Below are 23,403 nucleotides of genomic sequence, written 5' to 3'. Positions count from 1 at the left end.
TGAACATTTTTGGCTCTCAAGGTACAGAAAACATTCACCCACTATCTGTTTGCATTGATTTCCATGGATTTGCTTTGCTTTCATTACAAAATTTCTCATACAGAGTGTCTCTATGTACATCATCTGTCTGCATTGACTCCATTATTCCTTGAAGATGCTTTATTTTAGCTCAGAACTTAGACAAAGAAGTATCCCAGAATCAATTGACATTGGCAATTGAGCTTCAGATGTGAAGTTCTTGACGAAATATGTATTCAATGAGACATAAAATTTCATAAGGTAATTTTAGTGCGTTTTCTGTTATGGAACATGTTAACTTATTTGAAACTTAATACGTGCCACTACCATAATATCTGTCACTCATTATTTCCTCAATTTTACTGATCGAAGTCTTCAATGCCTCAGAAGTTTCCCTTCTACACACATCAAAAACGGTTTTGCATGACCCCGGTTCCCACAGCTCCTGAAGATAGACGTTAAGTGTGGATATTGTGGTGTCACCGCCAGACACCACACTTGCTAGGTGGTAGCCTTTAAATCAGCCGCGGTCCCGTGGTATACGTCGGACCCGCGTGTCGCCACTATCAGTGATTGCAGACCGAGCGCCGCCACACGGCAGGTCTAGAGAGACTTCCTAGCACTCGCCCCAGTTGTACAGCCGACTTTGCTAGCGATGGTTCACTGACTTCTACGCTCTCATTTGCCGAGACGATAGTTAGCATAGCCTTCAGCTACGTTATTTGCTACGACCTAGCAAGGCGCCATACTCAGTTACTATTGATATTGTCAATCACGTATCGTCAAGAGCGACGTTCATCCTTAACAGATTAAAGTTAAGTATTCCACCAGCTATGTCCGTTGTTTCTAAATTCTAATTTCCTTGCCCTGTTCCAGACCTCACGCCAAACCTGCGTGAGCTAAATCGCGTGCCTTTCGGTCTCCTCTAGTAACACGGTGTTGGCTCTCCTGCCAACCACAACAGATATTGTATCACACAGTCCCTTCCACTGTTCAGAGATGTCACTAAATCCGCCGAAAGACGTAAACAACCTTGCGTGACTAGCGCCTATTGGACGGAGAGGGCTCGACAGCCGAACAGTTCCAGGCATTCCACCTGGAAGAAGGTACACGGCTCGTCTTACCTGTAGTTCAACCATGCCTAGACGGTCAATACCGCTGTTCGATCGCGTCCGCATTGTTACTTTGTGGCAGGAAGAGCTCTAAACAAGGGAAGTGTCCAGGCATCTCGGAGTGAACCAAAGCGATGTTGTTCGGACATGGAGGAATAGAGACAGGAACTGTCTATGACATACCTCGGGCTACTACTGCACTGTGCAACCGCCACCTACTACGGATTATGGCTCGGAGTAACCGTGACAGCAACGCCACAATGTTGAATAATGCTTTTCGTGCAGCCACAGGACGTCGAGTTTCGTTTCAAAGTGTGCGGCTTAGGCTGCATGATGCGCTACTTCACTCCCAACGTCCATGTCGAGGTCCGTCTCTGCAACCACGACATCATGTAGCGCGGTACAGATGGACCCAACAGCATGCCGAATGGACCGCTCAGGATTGGCATCAGGTTTTCTTCTCCGATGAGTGTCGCATATGCCTTCAACCAGACAATCGACGGAGACGTGTTTGGAAGCAACGCCTTAGACACACTGTCCAGCGAGTGCAGCAACGTGAAGGTTCAGTGCTGTTTTGGGGTGGCATTATGTGCGGCCGTCGCACGCCGCTGGTGGTCATGGAGGGCGTACGATACGCGAATTCCATCCTCCGATCGGTAGTGCAACCATATCGGCAGCATATTGGCAAGGCATTCGTCTTCGTGGACGACAATTCGCGTCTATGTCGTGCACGTCTTGTGAGTGACTTCCTTCAGGATAATGAAATCGCTCGACCAGAGTGGGCAGCATGTTCTCCAGACATGAAACTATCGAACATACCTGGAACAGATTTAAAAGGACGTTTGCGGAGGAGATGACCCACCAACTACTATGAGAGATCTACGCCGAATCGCCGTTGAGGAGTGTGACAATCTGGGTTAGCAGTGCCTTAATGAACTTGTTGATAGTATGCCACGATGGGTACAGGCATGCATCAATAGAAGAGGACGTACTTCTGGGTGTTAGAGGTACCGGTGTGTGCAAAAATCTGAACCACCAACTCTGACGGTCTCGCTGTATGGTAGTACAACATGCAATATGTCGTTTCATGAGCAGTAATAGGGGCGGAAATGATGTTAATGTTGATCTGTCTATATTCCATACGTACAGGTAGAGGTGAGAGTACTCATCGAAACAAGATACGTACGTCCAGTAAACATGATACTTTTCGAGATACACAGGTGTTTATAGAAAGGGCTGTGCGACGCTTGATTGTGTATATTGGCACTGTCGTTGCATTGGCGCTCCATCATATGTGTCGGCGGGTATTATAATATCTCACTCTCAATACCTACCACTGCGTGGTCTGCAGTCGGTTGTGTTGTTCGAATTGTGTTGTAGCCTACGTTACTTTTCTTCATATCTGTGATTTTCTCTCTTCCACCACTTGTTAACAATGGAAGCTTACCACTCGACAAGTGAAATGGAGGATATGGCAATCTGCTATGGTAAAGCAAATAAACGTGTCCTGCGAGTCCGTGCCCTCTACGCTGAAAAACATTTGCATCACAGAATACCCTCTGATAAGCGGTTCGACAGACTCTTCGAGCGTCCGAGGGACACAGGAACCCTAGCAGCTCGGAAAACTGACAGTGGAATGCTCGGTACAGTCCTCACGCCTGGCATGGATGAGCGAGTCTCACGTTCGTTGGAAGAAACTCCTGAGACCAGTGTGCGGCAATTATCTCTTATCTTGGGGGTACTTTATGGGCATTTGGGGTACGCAAATCAACTATAGCGTGTTGAGACGTTAAGACCACAGGATCATCATGGCAGACGACGGACCTGACAATGGCTGTTGCATAAGTGTGCCGCAGATCCACTGTTCACATCCAAGGTTTTATTTACCGATGGGGCATGGTTCACAAGAGATGGTGTTGTGAATTTCCATAAACATGTAGAGGAAGATGTAAATCCCCAAACAATTCTGGAAAAAGTGCATCAACGTCGATTCTCAATCAACGTATGGGCAGACGTACTTGGCGATAGATTAATAGAGCCATAGGTGCTAACACTAAGATTAACTGCGGCAGATTAACTGGACCTTCTTATTAATGTATTGGCTACCTTGCCGGAGACTATGTCACTGAAGCAGCGAATAAAATGTGGTTCATGAACGATGGCGCACCAGCACACTTTCGGCACAATGCGCACGAACATCTGACGTAGACATTTTAAGACGGCTTGACTGGTCCTTTTATAGACCTCAAGCCCCTTGACTTTTGGTTATGGAAGGAATTGGTCTATGCCACACGAATCAACGATGAGCAGACACTACCCTGTATGCCTACTGGAACGCCATATGGTATAAATAGTGTGCTCATTTTAACTGAAGACATTAAAATATCTCGAAACCAAATATCGGTTCAAAAAATGTGGCTCGAGGCGAAAGCTACTATACTTCTCCAAGTACAGTAATATTTCAGTCGTAGTACCTCAAAATTCAGTGCACTTAGAATGTCAGCACAGGCATTTCCGATGCGGTTGACCATGTCTTCACGGGCTATTGGCATTTCCTGGCCCATCTTAGCTTTTCAATACGACCACGGAAAGAAATCCGGCGACGCAGCGGACCAATTGTTAATGGAGCCACCTCTGCCAATCCACCGACCTGTGTAAACACTGTCTAGTACCTCAAGTGATTCGAATGCGTAATGCGCTTGGCAACCGCCATGATGAAACTACATACGTTGTCGAACGTCCCGTGCGACATTCTGTTGTACTACTGGTAGTTCCTGTTCCAAAAACCTGCGATATTTGGGTCCATTCAACGTGCCGTCGATGAAATACGGACCAGTAAGTCTGTCCCACACGGTACCACACAGTACGTAAATAGATTACGGACGTTGGTGGTCAAATTTTCGTAGCCAGTGGGAATTGCACTACTGTCCATTAAAATTGCTACACCAAGGAGAAATGCATATGATAAACGGGTATCCATTGGAAGAATATACTATACTAGAACTGACATGTAACTACTTTTTCACGCAATTTTGGTGCATAGATCGTGATAAATCAGTACCCAGAACACCCACCTCTGGCCGTAATAACGGCCTTGATGCGCCTGGCCATTGAGTCAAACAGCGCTTGGATGGCATGCCCATGCAGCTTCAACACGATACCACAGTTCATCAAGAGTAGTTACTGGTCTATTGTGACGAGCCAGTTGCTCGGCCTGTTTTCAGTTGGTGAGAGATCTGGAGAATGTGCTGGCCAGGGCAGCAGTCTAACATTTTCTGAATCCAGAAAGGCCCGTACAGGACCTGCAACATGCGGTCGTGCATTATCCTGCTTAAATGTAGAGTTTCGCAAGGAAAGAATGAAGGGTAGAGCGATGGGTCGTAAAACATTTGAAATGTAACGTCCCCTGTTAAAAGTACCGTCAATGGGAACAAGAGGTGACCGATACGTGTAAGCAATGGCAACCCATACCATCACGCCGGGTGATACGCCAGTATGGCGATGCCTAATACACGCTTCCAATGTGCGTTCACCGCGATGTCGTCAAACACTGATGCGACCATCATGATGCTGTAAAAATCCAAAAAAAAAAAAGAGGTATTGCCATTCGTGCACCCACGTTCGTCGTTGAGTAAACCATCGCTGGCACTCCTGTCTGTGATGCAGCGTCAAGGGTAACCGCAGCCATTGTCTCCGAGCTGATAGTCCATGCTGCTGCAAACGTCGTCGAACTGTTCGTGTAGATGGTTGCTGTCTTGCAAACGTGCCCATCTGTTGGCTCATGGATCGAGACGTGACTGCACGATCCGTTAGAGCCACAAGGATAAGATACCTGTCACTTCGAGTGCTAGTGATACGAGGCCGTTGGGATCCTGCATGGCGTTCCGTAGTACCCTCCTGAACCAACCGGTTCCATATTCTGCTAACAGTCATTGGATCTCGACCAACGCGAGGAGCAATGCCGTGATACGATAAACCGCAATCGCGATAGGCTACAATCCGACCTTTATCAAAGTCGGAACGTAATGGTACGCATTTCTCCTCGTGTAAGAGGCATCACAACAACGTTTCACCAGGCAACCCCGGTCAACTGCTGTTTGTGTATGAGAAATCGGTTGGAAACTCTCCTCATGTCAGCATGTTGTAGGTGTCGCCAACGGCGGCAACCTTGTGTGAATGCTATGAAATTCTAATCATTTGCATATTACAGCATCTTCTTCCTGTCGGTTAAATTTCGCGTCTGTAGCACGTCATCTTCGTGGTGTAGCAATTTTAATGGCCACTAGTGTATCTACACTCCGGTAGTGCACATTATGCTGGCTGCGCTACCATGGTTTGTGAATGTAGACTCATCGGGTAACATCACGTGAGGGTGGCTTGCAGTTATTGACGTTCCCATTCACTGAACGCTAACCTATTATGGCAATCGGCGCCATGGAGTTCTTGATTGACACGAGGTATGGATGATACTTATGACGATTCAGTACTGTGACAGCACTACTGACGGACATACCGGAATCGCGGTGTAATTTCCAGGCGCTTATCTGTGGGTTGTGGTGCGAAGTCGCTAATACACGTTTGCTTCGTTTCCTTTTGCTAGTCTGTACGCTGCCATCAAACAAAAGTCGTTCACAACCTTGTAAAATAACGAATGACAGTGACCTTTCCCTGGAAAACGCTAGGTATACAAGGCAACAGTAGCCTCAACGTTTTTCTTACATTCTCCTTAAATCAGGATCATTTCATTGTTTTCTTCGGTGGTTGCAGCATTCATTGTCCACTTTGTACGTCTGTTCTCCAAATGACAGGTAGGTGTGCACGCAATAAGCACTGCCCAAGTATTGTAATGTTTAGGGCGTCTATCTGTTTTACATTTGCATGATATTGCAGTACCTGTCGCAGTGTTCTGTCTGTTGTTCTACGTCGTAGTTTGCTACATGGGCACAGTGGCGTTTCGAGTAGTCGCCTCGGAGGAACAAAGTTACAAATGGGGTTTCCCATTAGAAGTTATGAAATGATAGCCTTTTGTATCCTCGCTGCATGGAGGTGCCATTGGATATTCAAGGGGCATTAAGTAGCATGTGGTAAATTACTATTATGTACTCACTTTGTATTCATCCAAGTACAGCGTCATCTTGACGAAACGAAGAACATGCTTCAGGCAAAAAGTATGCATATTTTGCAGAGGAATTGTAATCTGCGATAAAAGAACGGGGTTTCCTGTTGAAGATTTCAAAGTTGCCCTCCGCCACCCACGCATAGGGAGGGATCAGAGGTCGAGTGTGTTCTTGGATGATCCCTCAAGACAAACAAATTGAAATTATCGCTTGTTCGATCAGATATCTAGTTTTCAAAATATTCCGATGTCTACAGTTGAACATACTTTATATATAATATACGTAAAAAAGGGGGAAACGTTACAAAAATTTAAATGTTGATTCGTTCAAAATCATTGATTTCCGAAAATTCTTGATTGTTTCGAAATTCTGACACAAGCTTTATTTCTAATATGGGCGTGCTTTTATGTACCTAATTCCTTAATCTACGTATATTCTTATTACATGTAATATATAAAGATACATATGTAATGTATAAAGGGAAAACATTGTTAGCAAAAATCTCAAAATGTACCATTCCGATTTAATGTTCTTAACAAACAGAAAATTTTTATTGATTGTTTATTGGTTTATGATTAGAATACTGTTGCAGAATATGAATTTATAGAATCTGAATGTTACTGAAATGTTGTTAGCAAACCGGAAAGTGGTATTTATGGCTTATTGGCGTATGATTAGAAAACCGCTACAGAATCTGAATTTGCAATAACAATAAATATGACTCAAGGTCAGAGAGAGGAGGAAATAGGAGATGGCCAGAGGGATGGGAAAAAATGGGCACAGGAAAAGGAAAGCAAGAGTCGGACAGAGAGAGGGAGGGCAGGAAGAGATGGAGAGAAAGGGATGGAAAACATGTAAGAGAAGGGCAGGTGGTGATTTATTGAGAGGGGGGAGAGGGTCAGGAGAAGAGGGAGAGGGGGTGGAGGATAACATGAACAGAGAAGGGGGAGAAGGCGAAGGACAGAGACAGGGGAGAGAGAGTCGAAAAAGAACGAATATACATATACACGTCCTAACCTCTGAGTCACAGTAAAGCGTTCCCGGTTATCCCACGTGTGTTTTGTTTTAACCTAGGTTGAACAACGTCTTGTGTAAGGAAATACAGTCGATGTTCAGCTCCGTAATCAATTCCTTGGTCGTTCGCCACGAATTAGTTGATGAAGACGGAGTTTCTTATAAGGGGTGGGAGCTGAGCAGGCTTGTCTACATATCCCTTTTCCACCAGTGAAATGCCGTGCCCACAGCCTCACGGTACTCTCGTGTAGTGCATCTTGTCATTACACGATTAGCCATTTTTCCAGCAGCAACAGACATTCGAATACTCATCCATGTTTCATACGTACCTCCATATCAACGCCATTTTGTAACGCTCCCATATTATCTGATGGTGCTCTGTGCCGCAGCACAACGAAACTTATATTATTGGGAAGAATCAAAAACTATTACTACAACAACATAATGTGGCTTAGACACTAAAAGAAAAGTTATAGGAATGACAGTCACTTACCAGGATGATCGTAAGGCATTTGAAAACGCTACTCCCGAATGAGATTCTAGTGCCTCGCCATTGCGCAACCTGGTTCGAATGTTGCACGCACGATTAAGCCACGATTGGTCATTGTGCTCTAGCACCACAGTGCTTACGGAATTGATAGTCCGAGTGTGATTACTGAATGACAGATTGTGAGTGCGTAAATGACGGCATTTAACGAGGCGTTATCGTAGTGCCATTTTGTCATGTGTTACTAGTTATCTGTGAACCAATGTTGCGAAGATCGCTTTTAGCGCTTTCCGTATGTTCTTGACTTTATTCCCGTTTGTCGTGCCACAATTTTGAAATAGGTCTTTCCTTTGGATAGTTTAGACTGTTTTGAAAATTGTATTTAATTTTGTTCATGTTTCTGAAATAAACCGCTTTCAACTGTATATAAACTTTTACAGGAACACGACTGATTTCGCGATTTCAAATCAGATCTTCATGTGTACATCTATTATATAGGAGAAGTACAATTGTTCTTGTAATTAAAAAACATATCCTAATAATCTACATTAATAAGCCAAAACACTATGACCACTTCCCACTGCGACGTTAGATGCTACCTAGTGGAAGAATCAGTTATATATTTCGTTCCAACGACGGACAAACTAGCTGTTAAGCAGGTGGTCATCATGTTTTGGCTCATCAGTGTTTGCTCATGGCAAGCAACATAAATACTCACACGTCAGTAAAATATTTCATCCCTGATAAGAGAAATAAGGGAACTAAAGGAACTGAACCTTCTCAGAACAAAACACTGTTAACATATCAAGGCTTAAATATTTTACTGACGTGTGAGTATTTGATATTGGTTGTCATGAGCGCATATTGCTAGGATACAGATTTTTATCATTTTTTCCTGTCACATTTTTCCTATCTTGTAGATGCACACTTGAAGGTGTGACTTTAAATTACAAAATCGACTGTATTCCTGCAAAATTTTACATACAGCTGAAAGTTTATTTAGGAACACAGATTACTTCAGCTGCGGTTGTCAATAACAGAAAACCATTTAATTTTGTTATTCGAACTTTCATCTCTTTTCAACACCATTAACACATTTAAATTTACTACTTCTGTATTTCACGAACGGAAGAAAGTCTTCAAAAATCTTGCACGCTCTGTTATCGATATCTCACTTTCATTCACGCCTTCGACTTAACGATGACCTCTGTCTGCAGCTAATCACTTGACAATTCAAAAGTTTTTATAGATCTCTGTCTCCGTTATCATTACTATCACTAATGTTAAACGACTGCTTTCCTTCAAGTGAAAGCGACTCGTTACACATGTACTTCCATGTTTCAGTTCATACTCAGTCGCTATTCGTAATTATTTGCTTCATTCTACACCGCAAACATTTTCAATATCTGAACTTTTTCTCCAATTACGATTCGTTCTCTTTTTGGTAGGTCTTTGCAATAATCATTGGTTTGATGGAGAGAATTGTCATTATGTTTAAATCATTTTGAAAGTTAGTCGCTTTTGAAATTTCTGATACCATAGTGTTTGATTACTCTGATTTTCACGAACTTTTCTCTAGCTCATAACTGAATACAGAAGTGTATTTTCGCAGTGAAACTGAAGTCCATATGGACCGCAGTTTCCCTACGATTCGTCGTTTATTACTGCATTTCTCTTTCATGGTTTACGTCGCATTAGCGTAGTACTCATATCTCTGCATACGGTTTTATATTTTCTTTTTTTGCGTATCTTCACTTTGGCTTTTCTCTACCTCTTTGACAAAAGCGTATTTATTCAACATTATTTATTAAAATTCGCATGCAAAAAAGGCTGCGATATTAGCAACTTATTGTTTCCATAAAAGGTTGATGTAATATCGCTGGATAGAAACAGCATATCGAAGCAATAACTTTCTGCTCTTGTGATCTCGATATTAAAGGGCAATATAGCGGAGAGAGTATCTGCGATCGTATACACTGATTATTTACAGACTCATCGGCATTCCTTTGTTTCCGCTGTTAGAATCGAGTAGTTATGCATTCTCTCCGAACGTCGTATTGTGGAATACAGCAGGGAAAATAGTTAAATTCCTGTAACGCAGGTAAAGAATCACTATCTAATAGTATTTATTATTTCTCTTCATTCACAATATTCACACCGATCTTTACAAAGCCTACTTTAGTCATATATGCTGTCCGTAAAATAATTTCCATAATCCGAAAATCTTTAAGTACGTCAATTAATCTACATTTACATTGATTTCTATCCACTGAGCACCACCTTAAACTAACTGCTTATAGCAGGAAAGCCATGAAGCATTTCTAATCGATACAAGAACTCATGTGCTCCTGGAAGTAATCATATAGCAAAATTATTACCGTGGAAGTCTCTTTTGGCATTCTAAACTAACATTTGGAAATTTGCTTGGTCTCAGATAAAAATCTACGTTATTTTCCTTCTTTGAAGTGTATAGGAGAATGCATTGAAAGTGATTTAGTCAACTGTTATCAATATACGTTCAAATTTCCTTTGTTACAGCGAAGAAGTATTACGAATTTGTTTCTACTTCATACGAAAAAGCATTGATGATTAGTTTGTACTTTGAGAAGATGTTCTCAGACATAATTCAGAAAAAACGTTTGGTAACAGACCTATCTTATATTTACGGGCGCCCGAAATTTTATGACTCTCTAAATGGTAGAATACAAAACAGCTGAACTGTCGTTCATGATAAGTTGTATTGAATTCCCAATTTTACCATTTTGATTTCGGGGTGTGTTTTTGTGTTTGTTTTATAGCACTGGAGGTGTGTGACGTATCCCTCCTTTGCAATATCGTGCACGATTTCTTATTACATGATTCTCAAAACTTATTTTGTGGGTACAGTCGTTCTTGCACGTTGTGACACTATCGGCCTGAAATGTCGTCGTTTCACCACTACAGGCAGGGCACGTGCTGTGTGAAACTGTTACAGAGTTTAAAGTGTAGCCTGGAAAAACATTTTTGTCGTAGCATTTTAACTGTCTATATGCCTGACCGATCTTGATGAACACTTTACCGTATTTCTTAAAATCGTAATTAAAGGAAATTGTCATTCGCAAAAAAGATTGTAGCGGGTGAAGGCGTGGGTGGGGAATGCCAGGGAGGAGGGGGGAGTCAAGGTAGACTGTCATAATTTTGTCACACATTTTTCTCTGGTTTCAAATAATATATTTATTAAAGGATTTTGTTTTGTATGGCCTAAACGAAACACTTCCTTCCCTTGTTTCATAAAACCTCATTTTCCGAAGACTTCGATCGGGTGTGGATTGGAAAATGGGCTTACAGCCATAAACCTAGGTCGTAAGTTGTGTGAAGTAAGACAAAACAGTGTTTCGTTGAAGTTATATAATATGCAGTGTTTCACCAAGGACCAAAATTTGTATCAGTTAAAACAGTTTTCTTTCTGTTTAAAAATACGTAGTTACAAGTAACTCTAATGTCAGCTGGACATCAACTACTAAGTAACTTAACAGTATTTTCTGTATTACAAAAGTAGCGTGTTACACCTGAGCAAATCTGTCCTCACACAAAATATTGGCACAAGTGAAATCGTGTCTTCAGTATAAATAAACTGGATGTTTGTTTATCTTTTTGTAGCTTTTACCTTATTCAAAATAAAAATAGTTTTTTACTTCTTTTTTAGGACTCTCTTGTTTACAGGCGACTGAATTTTGAATTCAAGTCATATCGAATGTTTTACACTTTCATATACACGGTATGTCTCTTGGCATCTTTCCTGAAGTTTGATTTCTGGATTCAAGGTACATCTAATACTTTATACTTTCTCGATATGGGATAGTATCTTTTTGTTTCTTCCAGAACCAGTAACCTCACTTTTCGCCCCACATGTAAGGAAGCATTTACGTTGCTCGCGTAAGCATAGGATAAATTTAATAAACTCTCCTACAACTGTAATATTACATAATCAATTTGATGTAAGATAGGGCACATTATGTTAAAAATTAATATAAATATGTATTATGATATGTCTCGAATGATCCCTTCAGTTAACCAGACGAACTACTATGTAGCATCGTCCTTGTGAAAAAGTGTGGTCGGAATTTACAATACCAAGTCTTCGTAACTTTTACGCTCCATAGTCTCTAGGACTGAAAATATATGCGTTCCTCACCAACAGGGCTGCCACTACATTCCTCGTCGTTTGCAAAGGTGTCCAACTTGATACTTTGTCACTTTCATCATATATATGTTCTCCATTCCTCCACTTCCATCACCTCAACCTCAAACTCAACCTTCTCTTCGTACCTCATCTCATTGTTCAACTTCTCTCCCCAGTTTTTAGAATCTGGACTGCTACGTATTATTGTTATATTGTTCTATTGCTTTCCTCGTGTCTCTACTTCTTTGGCAACCTAGTGAATACTTCCCTGTTTGCCTGTGGATTATTATTATTTTTTATATTTGCTTTATTGTAAAGACATAGACTGTATGTATTGCTGTGTTCTTTAACCTGTTCACTAATACTTCGAATTCGCAATTCGTGTCTGACTACTGTTCACTTACATCTGTCTGACAGTTTGCTCAGATTGAGAGTTTCACTCTGCAGCGGAGTGTGTGCTGATATGAAATTTCCTGGCAGATTAAAACTTTGAAGTCTGGAAGGTAGGAGACGAGGTATTGGCAGAATTAAAGCTGTGAGGACGGGTCGTGAGTCATGCTTGGGTAGCTCCTTTGCTGGAGCACCTGCCAGCGAAAGGCAAAGGTCCCGACTTCCAGTCTCGGTCCGGCACACAGTTTTAATCTGTCAGGAAGTTTCAGTCTGTTCAGATGCTTAAATCAGTACGTCGCACCCATCACATAGGATCAGATCTGGTAGCTAGTTTTACGGTTTACGTGGAATTATTTTCGATTATGTAAGATTTAAAGATAAAAATTGGCCAGGTGTGAGAAGGTCTCGTGCTCTGAGGGTTCCGTATATATAGTTTATCTAACCAGATAATCTCGACGACTTTTGCCTGTTATCGACATTCAAACTGACAAGATATCGGTCCCGATAAATTCCAAGAGATTCGAGAATGTTTTTAAGTTTGAATTCGGATAACGAACAACAAAAGACATGTTTCGTCTTGTGATTTAACTGCACGTGAACGATTTTCTGGTCTTTTCGCTTACTTGTACTGTTAATCCTTCCTTCTTTCTAAATTGTATGCTTCTAAGCCAACGGGAAGTGCCCTACATGTTTTGTGAAGCGAGTTTACGAGTATCAAATCATGTAACATACATGTCATTTTTTTGGTGTATTCGTTTGGAAGCTTACATTTATTATACTGCCAAGGGACTACAGTCCTCAGTATGCGACATTTACTTCAACTTGATACGTCACCCCGTTCCCGAGAAGAAAGGGGTCTGGACGGACGGACGGAGAGACAGTCGGATTTCTTTCCTTTACTTACAGCCTTATACCTTGCTTCTTACCATGTTTCATGATTCTAGGTCTGCAGGATGTACCCAATAGCTTTCGGTGACTGAGTTTGCGAGTATCGAAATACAAGGGTTGGAACTTAAATAGTGACAACTATTTACTTACAACTCGTACAAAATAGATGCGTGTTTCAAAGTTTTACTGACCTTCAAGGTAGTCACCACGATTCTGTATAACCCGTTGCCAGTCATAGGATACTCTTAGCAGGCAGTTGTGTTGAAAGCTGGAGCGGCGCGGTCTATTTACCGACGAATTTGTAGCAGCTCTGAAGCGAATGCCGTGAAGTGTTTCATTCAGTTTATAAATCGAGTTGAACTCACGAGGGCTTAAGTCAGGGGAGTGCGACCCCAAACAAATCAGTAACAGCTTGCACTGTACGTGCTTGAGCATAGTCCTGCAAAATGATGGTCAGATACTGCTGAAAAGGTCATCACTTCTGTCTGTATGTTATCCAAAAATGAACAGCATACATACAGAAGTGATGACACTTTCTGCAGAACCTGACCATCAATTTGCAGGACAATGCTGAAGCACGTACAGTGCAAGCTGTTACTGACTTGTTTGGGGGTGCTAAGTGCTATACCACCTACTACCCTCCCCTAACTTAAGCCCTCGTGAGTTAAACTCGATTTCTAAACTGAAGGAAATACTTCCGGGCAGTCGCTTAACAGCTGCTACAAATTCGTCGGGTAATAGATCACGCCGCTTCCACTGATTGCTTAGTCACCACTGTTCTCTGTGTGAAGTCATGGAGCGTAGGCGTGTCTGGGTACTTTTTGCTCTCCAGGGGCCGGAATTGCCTATCTCCTTTTTATGTACCTTGATGTAAGCTATAATGTGCGATATTTCGTTATCCCGTCGAACTATGGCATTTGGTGCTCTGGTCACACAGGCTGTTCACTGCCAGCGCTCGGCCTCCATTCAACAATTACGAAATCAGTCATTTAGTCACAGCTTCCCATCATGAGTTGGAGAGTTGTGTGTCTGGAGATTCGTTGCTACCTGTGACCTTAACTGGGTCATCTGAGGATACATAAGCGTCGGTCTGTCCACCATAAGCAAACGCGTGACTCATCGCTGAAAGCAGCAAAATGTCACCGAATGATCGAAATGACTCTAGGTGACTCTTGATCTACACCATTCAAGTATGTTGTTTGTGGTATAGTGTGAGCGGGAAACGACGCTTAGTAGCTCGATATCTTAACCTCCATCGTTTCCAGTCATCTTGCCCAACGGTTGGTGATGGCAGTCCGCCTGTAACTTCTTCCGCATTTGAGCTACTATCTTCTGTCTATTCGTCGGAGCCAGTCACACAGTCCTACGATATTCTCGTAATTATAATAACTGAAAAAACCGTGACTAATATATTTGGATGGTTTTCTCCCTGAGGACATATCGTAACCACTCGTTCTGTAGTCATTGCACAAATAAAATAAACAAAAAAATAAATAAATAAAAAGGCTCTGAGCACTACGGGTCTTAACATCTGAGGTCATCAGTCCCCTGGAGCTTAGAACTACTTAAACCTAACCAACCTAAGGACATCACATATATCCATCCATGCCCGAGGCAGGATTCGAACCTGCGACCTTAGCGGTCGCGCAGTTCCAGACTGTAGCGCCTAGAACCGCTCGGCCACTCCGGCAGGCCATTGCACTACACCCAACTATCAATGTGATTTTTAGGTATGATTCTTCAAATCCCTCATGTGACTGAGTCCGCCTTTCTCTAATTCGAAACAGCGGTAAGGTAAACGAACATATTCTCATAAGGTGAACGAGCGTTTTCTCTGGGCATGCTTTGTAGGGATCTCAACCTGAAACTGTAGAATAACATTTGGCTCACACCGTTCATCAACTGCCCTGTCCAGTTACAGTAAGGTGTTGTGGTTTCATTGGCATTTTTTTCCGCCCAGAGTTGCCTAGACAAGTGTTGAAAACCACCGAATAACCACACTATGCCTGACTGACTTCAGAGAACAACGACCATATATCCTGCGCGATGATTCAGTTAACCGGTGACTCAACACACTGTATTAAGAACTAAGTCCTTCGCGAATTAAACTACATGAGCAGGTCAACTGGGCACGGGCTCCTTCAAGTTATTAATATAGTATTTGCCTGGAAAATCTCAGGGAAACCAGTAAACATAAAGAGCGAAGGCTGGGCGGCAATTTTATGTTGGTTGGTTGTGATTACGCGTGGAGCATCTTTCTACATGTATATCTATATCACTACTCTGCAGTTCGCACTTACTCTCCTGGAAGAGGGTACTTTGAACCACCAACAGCTTATTTCTCTACCGATCCACTCTGTACGAGCGCGTGGGTAAAACGAACGCTTCAATCTTTCTGCTCGAGCTTTGATTTTTCTTATTTCATTATAGTGATTATTTCTCCCTATGTATTTTAGCGACAGTGAAATATTTTCACATTCAGAGGCGAAAGTTGGGGATAGGAATTTCGTGACAAAACATCGCGCAACTAAAAGAAGCCTTTGTTTTAATGACTGCCACGTGAAAGTCGTCTATTATATCCGTGCCAATCTGTGCACTATTTCTTGAACTTTTTCGATGTCTTCCGTCAATTCTATCTGGTAGGGACCCCATACCGCACAGCAGTAATGTATCACAGGGTGGACGATACTAGTATAGGCAGTCTCATTAGGAAATCTGTTGCATCATCTAAGTGTTCCGCCTACAAAACGCAGTGTTTGGTTTGCCTTCCCCACAACATTCTCATGTGATCGCGCCAGTTTAGGTTTTCATTATTGTAATTCCTACATATTTAGTGGAACTGAAGCCCTTTCAGTTTATCTGATTTATCATGCAACTGAAATTTAACGGATTTCTTTTCGTACTCACATGGATGACCTCACACTCTTCATTATATAGGGTTAGTTCCCACTTTTCGTACCTTAGAGACATCGTGTCTGCGTCATTTCGCAGCTGGCGTCGTTCTTCTGGTGACTTTTAGCAACGGTAAATGACAGCTTCATGTGCAAAAATCTTGGACGGCTGCTCGGATTGCGTCTTAAATCGTTCATACAGATTACGAACAGCAGAGGACCTGTAACACCTCCTTGGGAAACGCTAGATATCGCTTCTGTTTTATGAACGCTTTTTCACCGATTACCAACTACTATGACCTTTGTGTGACAGGAAATCACGAGTCCACTCACACAAAAGAGATGATAATCAGTAGACAAATAATTTGATTATACATATCTTTTAAGGAACGTGTCAAAAGCATTCTGGAAATACAGAAATATGGAATATCCTTAGTGCTAACAGATTCCTAGCCGCGCGGGATTAGCCGAGCGGTCTGGGGAGCTGCAGTCATGGACTGTGCGGCTGGAAATAGTTGTACTACAGGCAGTGTATCACAACCCACCGCGACTTCGGTACGGCTGTAGGTAGTGTTGTCACAATACTGCATCGTCATAAGTATCATCCATATCACGTGTCACTGCATCAAGAACTTCATCGCATCAATTTACATAACCAGGCAGTGTTTTGTGAAAGGACACGTTAACAAAAGTAAACGACCCCCACATTTTTTGCAAAGATACTCTTTTCCGATGAGTCTACATTTAGAAACCATGGTAGCGTTAAAGACATCACATGCATTACTGCAGTGTAGACAGGCAAGGTAACCATCAACGTTCTTGGTCGGTTAACGTATGGTGCGGCATTATGGGTAGTACTGTACAGACGGCAAGTTGAATGGACGCAAATAACGAACGTTTTTGAAACAAGAACTACCAGAACTACTGCAGAAAGTCGCCCTCGACGTTCTACAGCGTATGTTGTTTCAGCATGAAGGTTGCCAAGCGCATTAGGCAACTGAAGCAAGGAAAGTATCAGACAGTGTTTACGCTGGTCGGTGGATCGGCAGAGATAGCCCTATTAATTGACCTGCTAGGTCCCCAGATTTGACGTCGCCGGACTTCTTTCTATGGGGATATTTAAAACATAAGGAGCCGCGAGGGATTAGCCGAGCGGTCTGAGGCGCTGCAGTCATGCACTATGCGGCTTGTCCTGGCGGAGGTTCGAATCCTCTCTCGGGCATGGGTGTGTGTATGTTTGTCCTTAGGATAGTTTAGGTTACGTAGTTTGTAAGCTTAGGGACTGACGACCTTAAAAGTTAAGTCCCATAAGATTTCACACACATTTGAACATTTTTTGAACAGAGGGCTACTTATTCCACAAGAACGATATTTTCTGAATGCGTGCTGGCTATTTGTCAACAGACCGTTTTCTTCGAGGTAGTTCATGATGTTCGAACTCAGTGTATTTTTCAAAATCCTACTACAAATCGACTTCGGTGACACAGGTAATTCAGTGGATTACTACTATTTCCGTTGTTGAATATTGCTAATAACTTTTATCACGTTGTTCGATTATACCACCGTAAATTTCCGAAGTGCAGTTTTAATCATCACCTCGAGAAAGTCAACCATCCACAACGGAAGCTGGTGGCGGCGTTAGTCATTCCGTACCTAATCATCCTACAATGCGACAATTTTTCGCAGCCATGGATGAGTTGTAGCAGACATTGATGGAGAGGTCGTCACGTACACTGTTAAGAATAATTGCACCTCGACATCACGTTGTTGACACTAAGAAATGGCTTGCACGCAATGGTGTCTTCATGCGACCCAGGAAGAAGTCAATGGGTGCCATGTGGGGTGAATACGGGGAGCGTATGAGCGTGTGTGACTGTGCTCTACAGAGGGTGGACAGAGGTCCAGCAGAGCAGAAGCGCCGCGTGGGACTGCATCATCTTGACAACTTCTCATAATTTCCACAGAAGCGTACGGTAGTGTGCTCCTGTGCTGCCTCAGCCCGGACGAACGTAACCTGTTAGCACCATACCATTGCAGAAGAAAAAGAAACATCTGAGAAACACTTTGATCGACAATGGTTTGGTCTTCGCCTGTTTTGAAGGATGATATATTCACATGTCTGTACAACTTCCTTTGCTCCTTTGATTTGCACTCATATATTCAGCACTCATCCATTTACATAGAGACTCCGCATCCACATTCCTAATGAAAGGTAACTTGATATTCAAAACAACCGTCGCATTTCGTTTTTCAACGGTTGTAATGAGAGTTACGCCACCACGCAAAAATCATAACGACACACAAGCGCCTGTGAAATCGAAAGTTTTCCTGTCTTTCATTAAGGACGTTACTCATTACATAGGATAAATCTTGAGAAAACGGAACATCGTGGTAATCCACAAACCCACCCGGATAGTATACGATCACCTATTATTGGCTAAGGATGCTCGCCAACCGCTGGAAAAGCAGTAGTTTATAGAATTCTGCGTAGTTGTGGGGAGGTGTACGTGACTACTAGAAAATAATGGCCAATAACGACTAGATAGAGCACAAAGGCAATGCACAAGGCGGGAGATTGACGTATCAGCTGTTGCAGAACATGCTTTGCAGCCAGGAGACCACAATATTTATTTTGATAGGAGTCAAGTCCTTTCGGCCACAAGCGGATACCATGAAAGGCTATACAGAGAGGCCATAGAGATTGTAAAACAGACAGAAATTTCAGTGTGTAGGCGGGGGGCGTGGAATTGAATGACACCTGGATCCCGGTGCTGAAGAAGATACGTACCAGTCTCGTACCATGGGGTGATAGCGACAGCGGACGACGGCAGCCGACAACTACAAGTTGCTCGCGGTTATTCAGAACACGTAACGTCACGCCACTGCGTGGAACGACGCGTAAATGGAATTTTACTGCAATCTGTAGCGAGTCAGGGGGTGAATCGGGACACTCAAAGAAGCTAAGATCGCCCTTGAAAATGTCCTCAGTAGATGGGGACGAAACACTCGATTTAAATTTGAGAACTATTGGACTACGTCATAATATCCTGGGATATTTTAATAGGTGTGACATTACCGGCCGTGAAAATTTAAATTTTACAATTTATCAGGATTGGTATTCAACTTTACATCGTGCTATGGAATGAGTATACATTTCAGCTTTGACTATTGTTTCTTGCAGTTTAATGTGCTTTGTAATATTTGTGACAGAGTACGTAGTTATTGTACAAGGTTCCAAAATGCACAAAAAATATTTTTCATCGCTGTGAATATTTATACATATGATTATGTGGTATGGTTAAACGTACTCCCACCCTACTGAATGCTACAGCATTTAGTTAACTCTAGTTGTACATAATTCACTAGTAGATCCATTGATGAAAGGACGACAGTGTGTATTATTTGCTTTCCTTTAAATTTTCGTTACAGTAAGAGGATGGTTGGAGTACACTTATCTTTGTTAAAATGCATTGTGTGCAGTATTTGCCAATAACATGTCATCACATCTGGGCAACTACGGTTGCAATTTCAGCATTTGCCGAGAATAATGCCTTACTCACTAAGACTACAAAAACATTTTGAATAGCAAGAAATAACACCATTCGAAGCAGAAATACATAAACCCTACTCATTCGGTGACAAGATGTAATATACTGTAGTTGAATGTCAGTTGTGTCAAAAGCTGCTTACATGGAGTTCTTCACTGACAACGAGAAAGTACAGAACAGGATGCGAACCAAGATAATGTAGTATGCGAACAACATATTTATAGCGCATTTAAATCTAGCATTTCACATACTGATTCGTAGGCACCAAAAAAACTTCACCGAACTCTATACGACAAAGTATGAAAGAGTTCATGTATTTCGACATGCCCGTGACGCCCTCCTGTGAGTCTAACAAATCAATGGAATTCGAATTGTCCTCCTTTGACACGTCCAATACCCAGTATTCAGTATGGGTCCCATACAATTGAGCGATGTTCTGAGACAGGTAGTGTACGTGAGCTGTAATCAGTCTCCTTTGTAGAATGACGATATTTATCAGCATCCTGCCAATGATCCGAGTCTTCCGTTAGGCTTACGTAAGACTGAACCTATGTGATCATTCCAGTTCATATCCCCACTAACTGTTACTCCACGCTCCCCCCCCCCCCCCCCTCCCCTTCCAGTTACTTGAATGAGTTGACAGTTGACTGTTTCACAGTGAACCACTTATACAGTAGATATAGGATATTACGTCCTTTTTAGGATTCGGTAACTTAGTCGGTAAAAACTGAATTCGTATACGATCACTTTATTGTCTCTCTCTTTCCGACAGTTAATACCCCATTTTCTCAGGAAGATGTAGACTTATCAAGTAGAAATTTATGTTACGTACATAGTTCTATGGCCCCTGGCGCTGTAAAAAAATAAGTTTCCTAGTCAGTGCAGTCAAAATATGCGGCCATTTGCGGCACATATTTTGATACTCGCAGGCTTACTCATCAAAACCTGGAGGGTACTTCCTGTTGACCTAGAGTCCTGAAATTAGGCAAGAAGCAAGGTTTCGCAGTATATCTAAAGGTAACAACACAGAAATTGTTAATTTGTAAGTATATCACACAAAATAGAAAGTCGAATAACACGATAAAAATTTGCCTTTATTCGTCTATCGCTTTTTCTCAGAAACGGGCACACGTATCATGTTAAAATTTATCTCGCATACTCAAGTGTATGGTCTCTTTTATGTCACGTAAATACGTTGCCAGTCTCGATATCGTTAACAGGCAAAAAACGTACAAATTCTCGATTCGTGGGATTGGATGAATTATGTATATGCGTAATTGAGTCTGTACGGAACCATCGGTGCCCTAGTCATGCTCGCACATATCAGGAATTGTTTTCTAGTTTTTCATTTTCTGCATCACTCAAATTTCTTTGACCACAATGCAACCATCCGTGCCATCTAACCACTGTGAGATATGATGATATTGCCGTACACTTCCAGCAACTCAGCGCTGATGGTTGCAGTGTTTCTACTTCTCAGATCAGGAAACGAATGTCTACAAGATGCTTTGGCAATGGGCTTCGTCGTTTTGTTGTGGCCTGTTGGTGACATGTTATGGTATTGATGCTATTTACCAAACCTCCGAGCATAGTTATACTTTTACGACTTAATATGGGTCCCCAGGAGGCTACTAATGCCTTTTTTGTAAGCACGTCTCGCCAAATATTTATATAATATTTTATGTTTGCAGCATATAAATGAAAATGACGAAGGAAATCACGGTTCTGCAATGACTGCTGACGAAGACACTCACCTTGTATTTTGAGACGTCAGGAAGAGAACTACTTCACCGTGTGTGTAAGGGTAAGTGTCGAGGTTTATGTACTACTTATATACTCGTTAATTCTGTAATCAGAGTTATTACGTCTAGGTGCTTCCTATCCTCCGCATAGAACCAGCGGTCTGAAAATCGCTTACCAACGCAGAACCGGTAGAAATCGAAATGCTTCGCCTGCTTTCAAGATGCGTGCGTGCGACGGGATGGCCGTTCCATCTGACGTCCGTCGCCTCCAACTCTTCGTGCAAACCTCAGCAGAAGTGTCCCGATCCCTGCGATAACCTCGCCGCTGTACTCTGCGCCCCCAAGGATCTTCGCTTGGTAAGTTCATGCATCCACGTTAGCCGTAGCTATGAATACGGTGTGTAAGGCGTATCACCTAAATCGTTCGTTACTTTAAACATATCGGCGTTATTTCATCTAAACGCACTGTCAAGGAAAAGAGAGCTCCCGCTCCGTGGCTCACCACTGCATTACGCCAGTTAATGAATAAACGTGATGCTGCACATAGGGCCTTCAAGTGTAACCCAACCCCCCAAGGCGTATGAAGCTTATAGGAAACTCCCAAACAGAACCAAGCAAAGCGTGAGGAATGCCAAAATCAGACATGCCCGCTCTGTAGTATGCGGCATATGAAAACCTGCTGCACTGTGGAAAAAGCTGCGCAGTTTCGGTATAGGGAAGCGAAGATCTGACGCTGTTTATCAAGCGTTTGCAGAAGAATTAGACGATTTCTTCTCAACAGCTGTAAACTGCCACGCAGCGACAAATTACCAGACCCAAGATATCAATCTCTCGACAGACAAGTCTTTCCTAAAACATGTCACTACCGGCACAGTACACAAGGCAATTATGAGAATCTCTTCCGAGGCAGTAGGAAATGATGGAGTGAGCATTGGCATGATTAAGAACGTCGTAGACACTATTATTCCAGTTATCACAGACATCTTCAACCTGACTCTTGTCAGTAGTACATATCCTACTGAGTGGAAGCAAAGTTTAATTCAACCTATACCCAAAACGTACAACCCTAAGTCGCCAGGTGACTACAGACCGATCAGCATACTACCTGCAATATCTAAATTCCTAGAATACATCATCCGTGAAGAGCTTACGGTTTACCTCAAAACCCCTTAAATCCATGACAAATATCAGTCAGGCTTTCGAAAGCACCATAGTACAGCAACTACATTCATGGAAGTAACTAATGAAATTAAGTATGTTATGGACTGACGTGAAGCTACCATCCTGACACTGCTTGACTTTAACAAGGCTTTTGACACAGTTGACTTTGATATATTACTATTTAAAACGAAACAGCTGAATTTCTCAAACAGCGCAATACACTGGTTCGACAGCTACCTCAAAAACAGAAGTCAACAAATCATTTGTGGGGTCGGAAAAGTCATCATGGATGAACGTGCGCTCTGGCGTTCCCCAAGGCTCCATCCTTGGTCCATTACTCTTCTCACTGTACATTAGTAATATTTCTTCAGTAATTCACTCCTGCACTATCATCTATATGCCGACGACATCCAGCTGTACATGAGTCCAAGCCCTAAGAACACTGCTGACGCAGTAGCGAGTATGAACGCAGATCTTTGCTCTGTTTCTCGATGGGCGCAGAACCTAGGTCTGAAACTAAACCCCAAGAAATCCCAGGTCATACTTATATCTCATCCAAAGTTAATCAGCCGGTACTTTCGGGAAACCGTCACTCTTCAATGGTACCCAACGACCATACCAAAAAACAATAAAAGACCTTGGAATGATCTTGGATGAACACCTAAACTGGGAAGAACAAACAGTCACAGCTTGCCGGAAATCGCTCTCCTCCCAACATGCAATTCAAAAATTTAGAAAACAATTTCCAACCCATGTTAAACAAAAATTAGTCCAAACACTACTCTTGCCTAATCTTTACTACTGTGATGTAGTTCAACACGGCACAAACAGTGAAAATTCGAGATGCCTCGAGCTAGTGATGAATGCTTGCGT

General features: G+C 42.4%; 1 protein-coding gene across 1 annotated transcript in view; it reads left to right on the top strand.

Moving 5' to 3' along the window:
• The first annotated feature begins 9,764 nt into the window (after positions 1-9,764).
• LOC126304640 (sorbitol dehydrogenase-like) overlaps positions 9,765-23,403 on the top strand; it is an 80,826-nt gene continuing 67,187 nt past the window's right edge. Inside the window, exons 1-3 of the mRNA XM_049991795.1 lie at positions 9,765-9,849; positions 21,319-21,431; positions 21,521-21,726. Coding sequence (XP_049847752.1) covers positions 21,571-21,726 — 156 coding nt within the window. The 5' untranslated portion in view covers positions 9,765-9,849; positions 21,319-21,431; positions 21,521-21,570. The remainder of the gene's footprint in view (positions 9,850-21,318; positions 21,432-21,520; positions 21,727-23,403) is intronic.

The sequence above is a fragment of the Schistocerca gregaria genome, unplaced genomic scaffold (genome assembly GCF_023897955.1).
Source record: "Schistocerca gregaria isolate iqSchGreg1 unplaced genomic scaffold, iqSchGreg1.2 ptg000181l, whole genome shotgun sequence".
NCBI lineage: Eukaryota > Metazoa > Arthropoda > Insecta > Orthoptera > Acrididae > Schistocerca > Schistocerca gregaria.
Note: the sequence above shows the minus strand (reverse complement) of the source record. Positions and strands in the feature narration are given on the sequence as shown.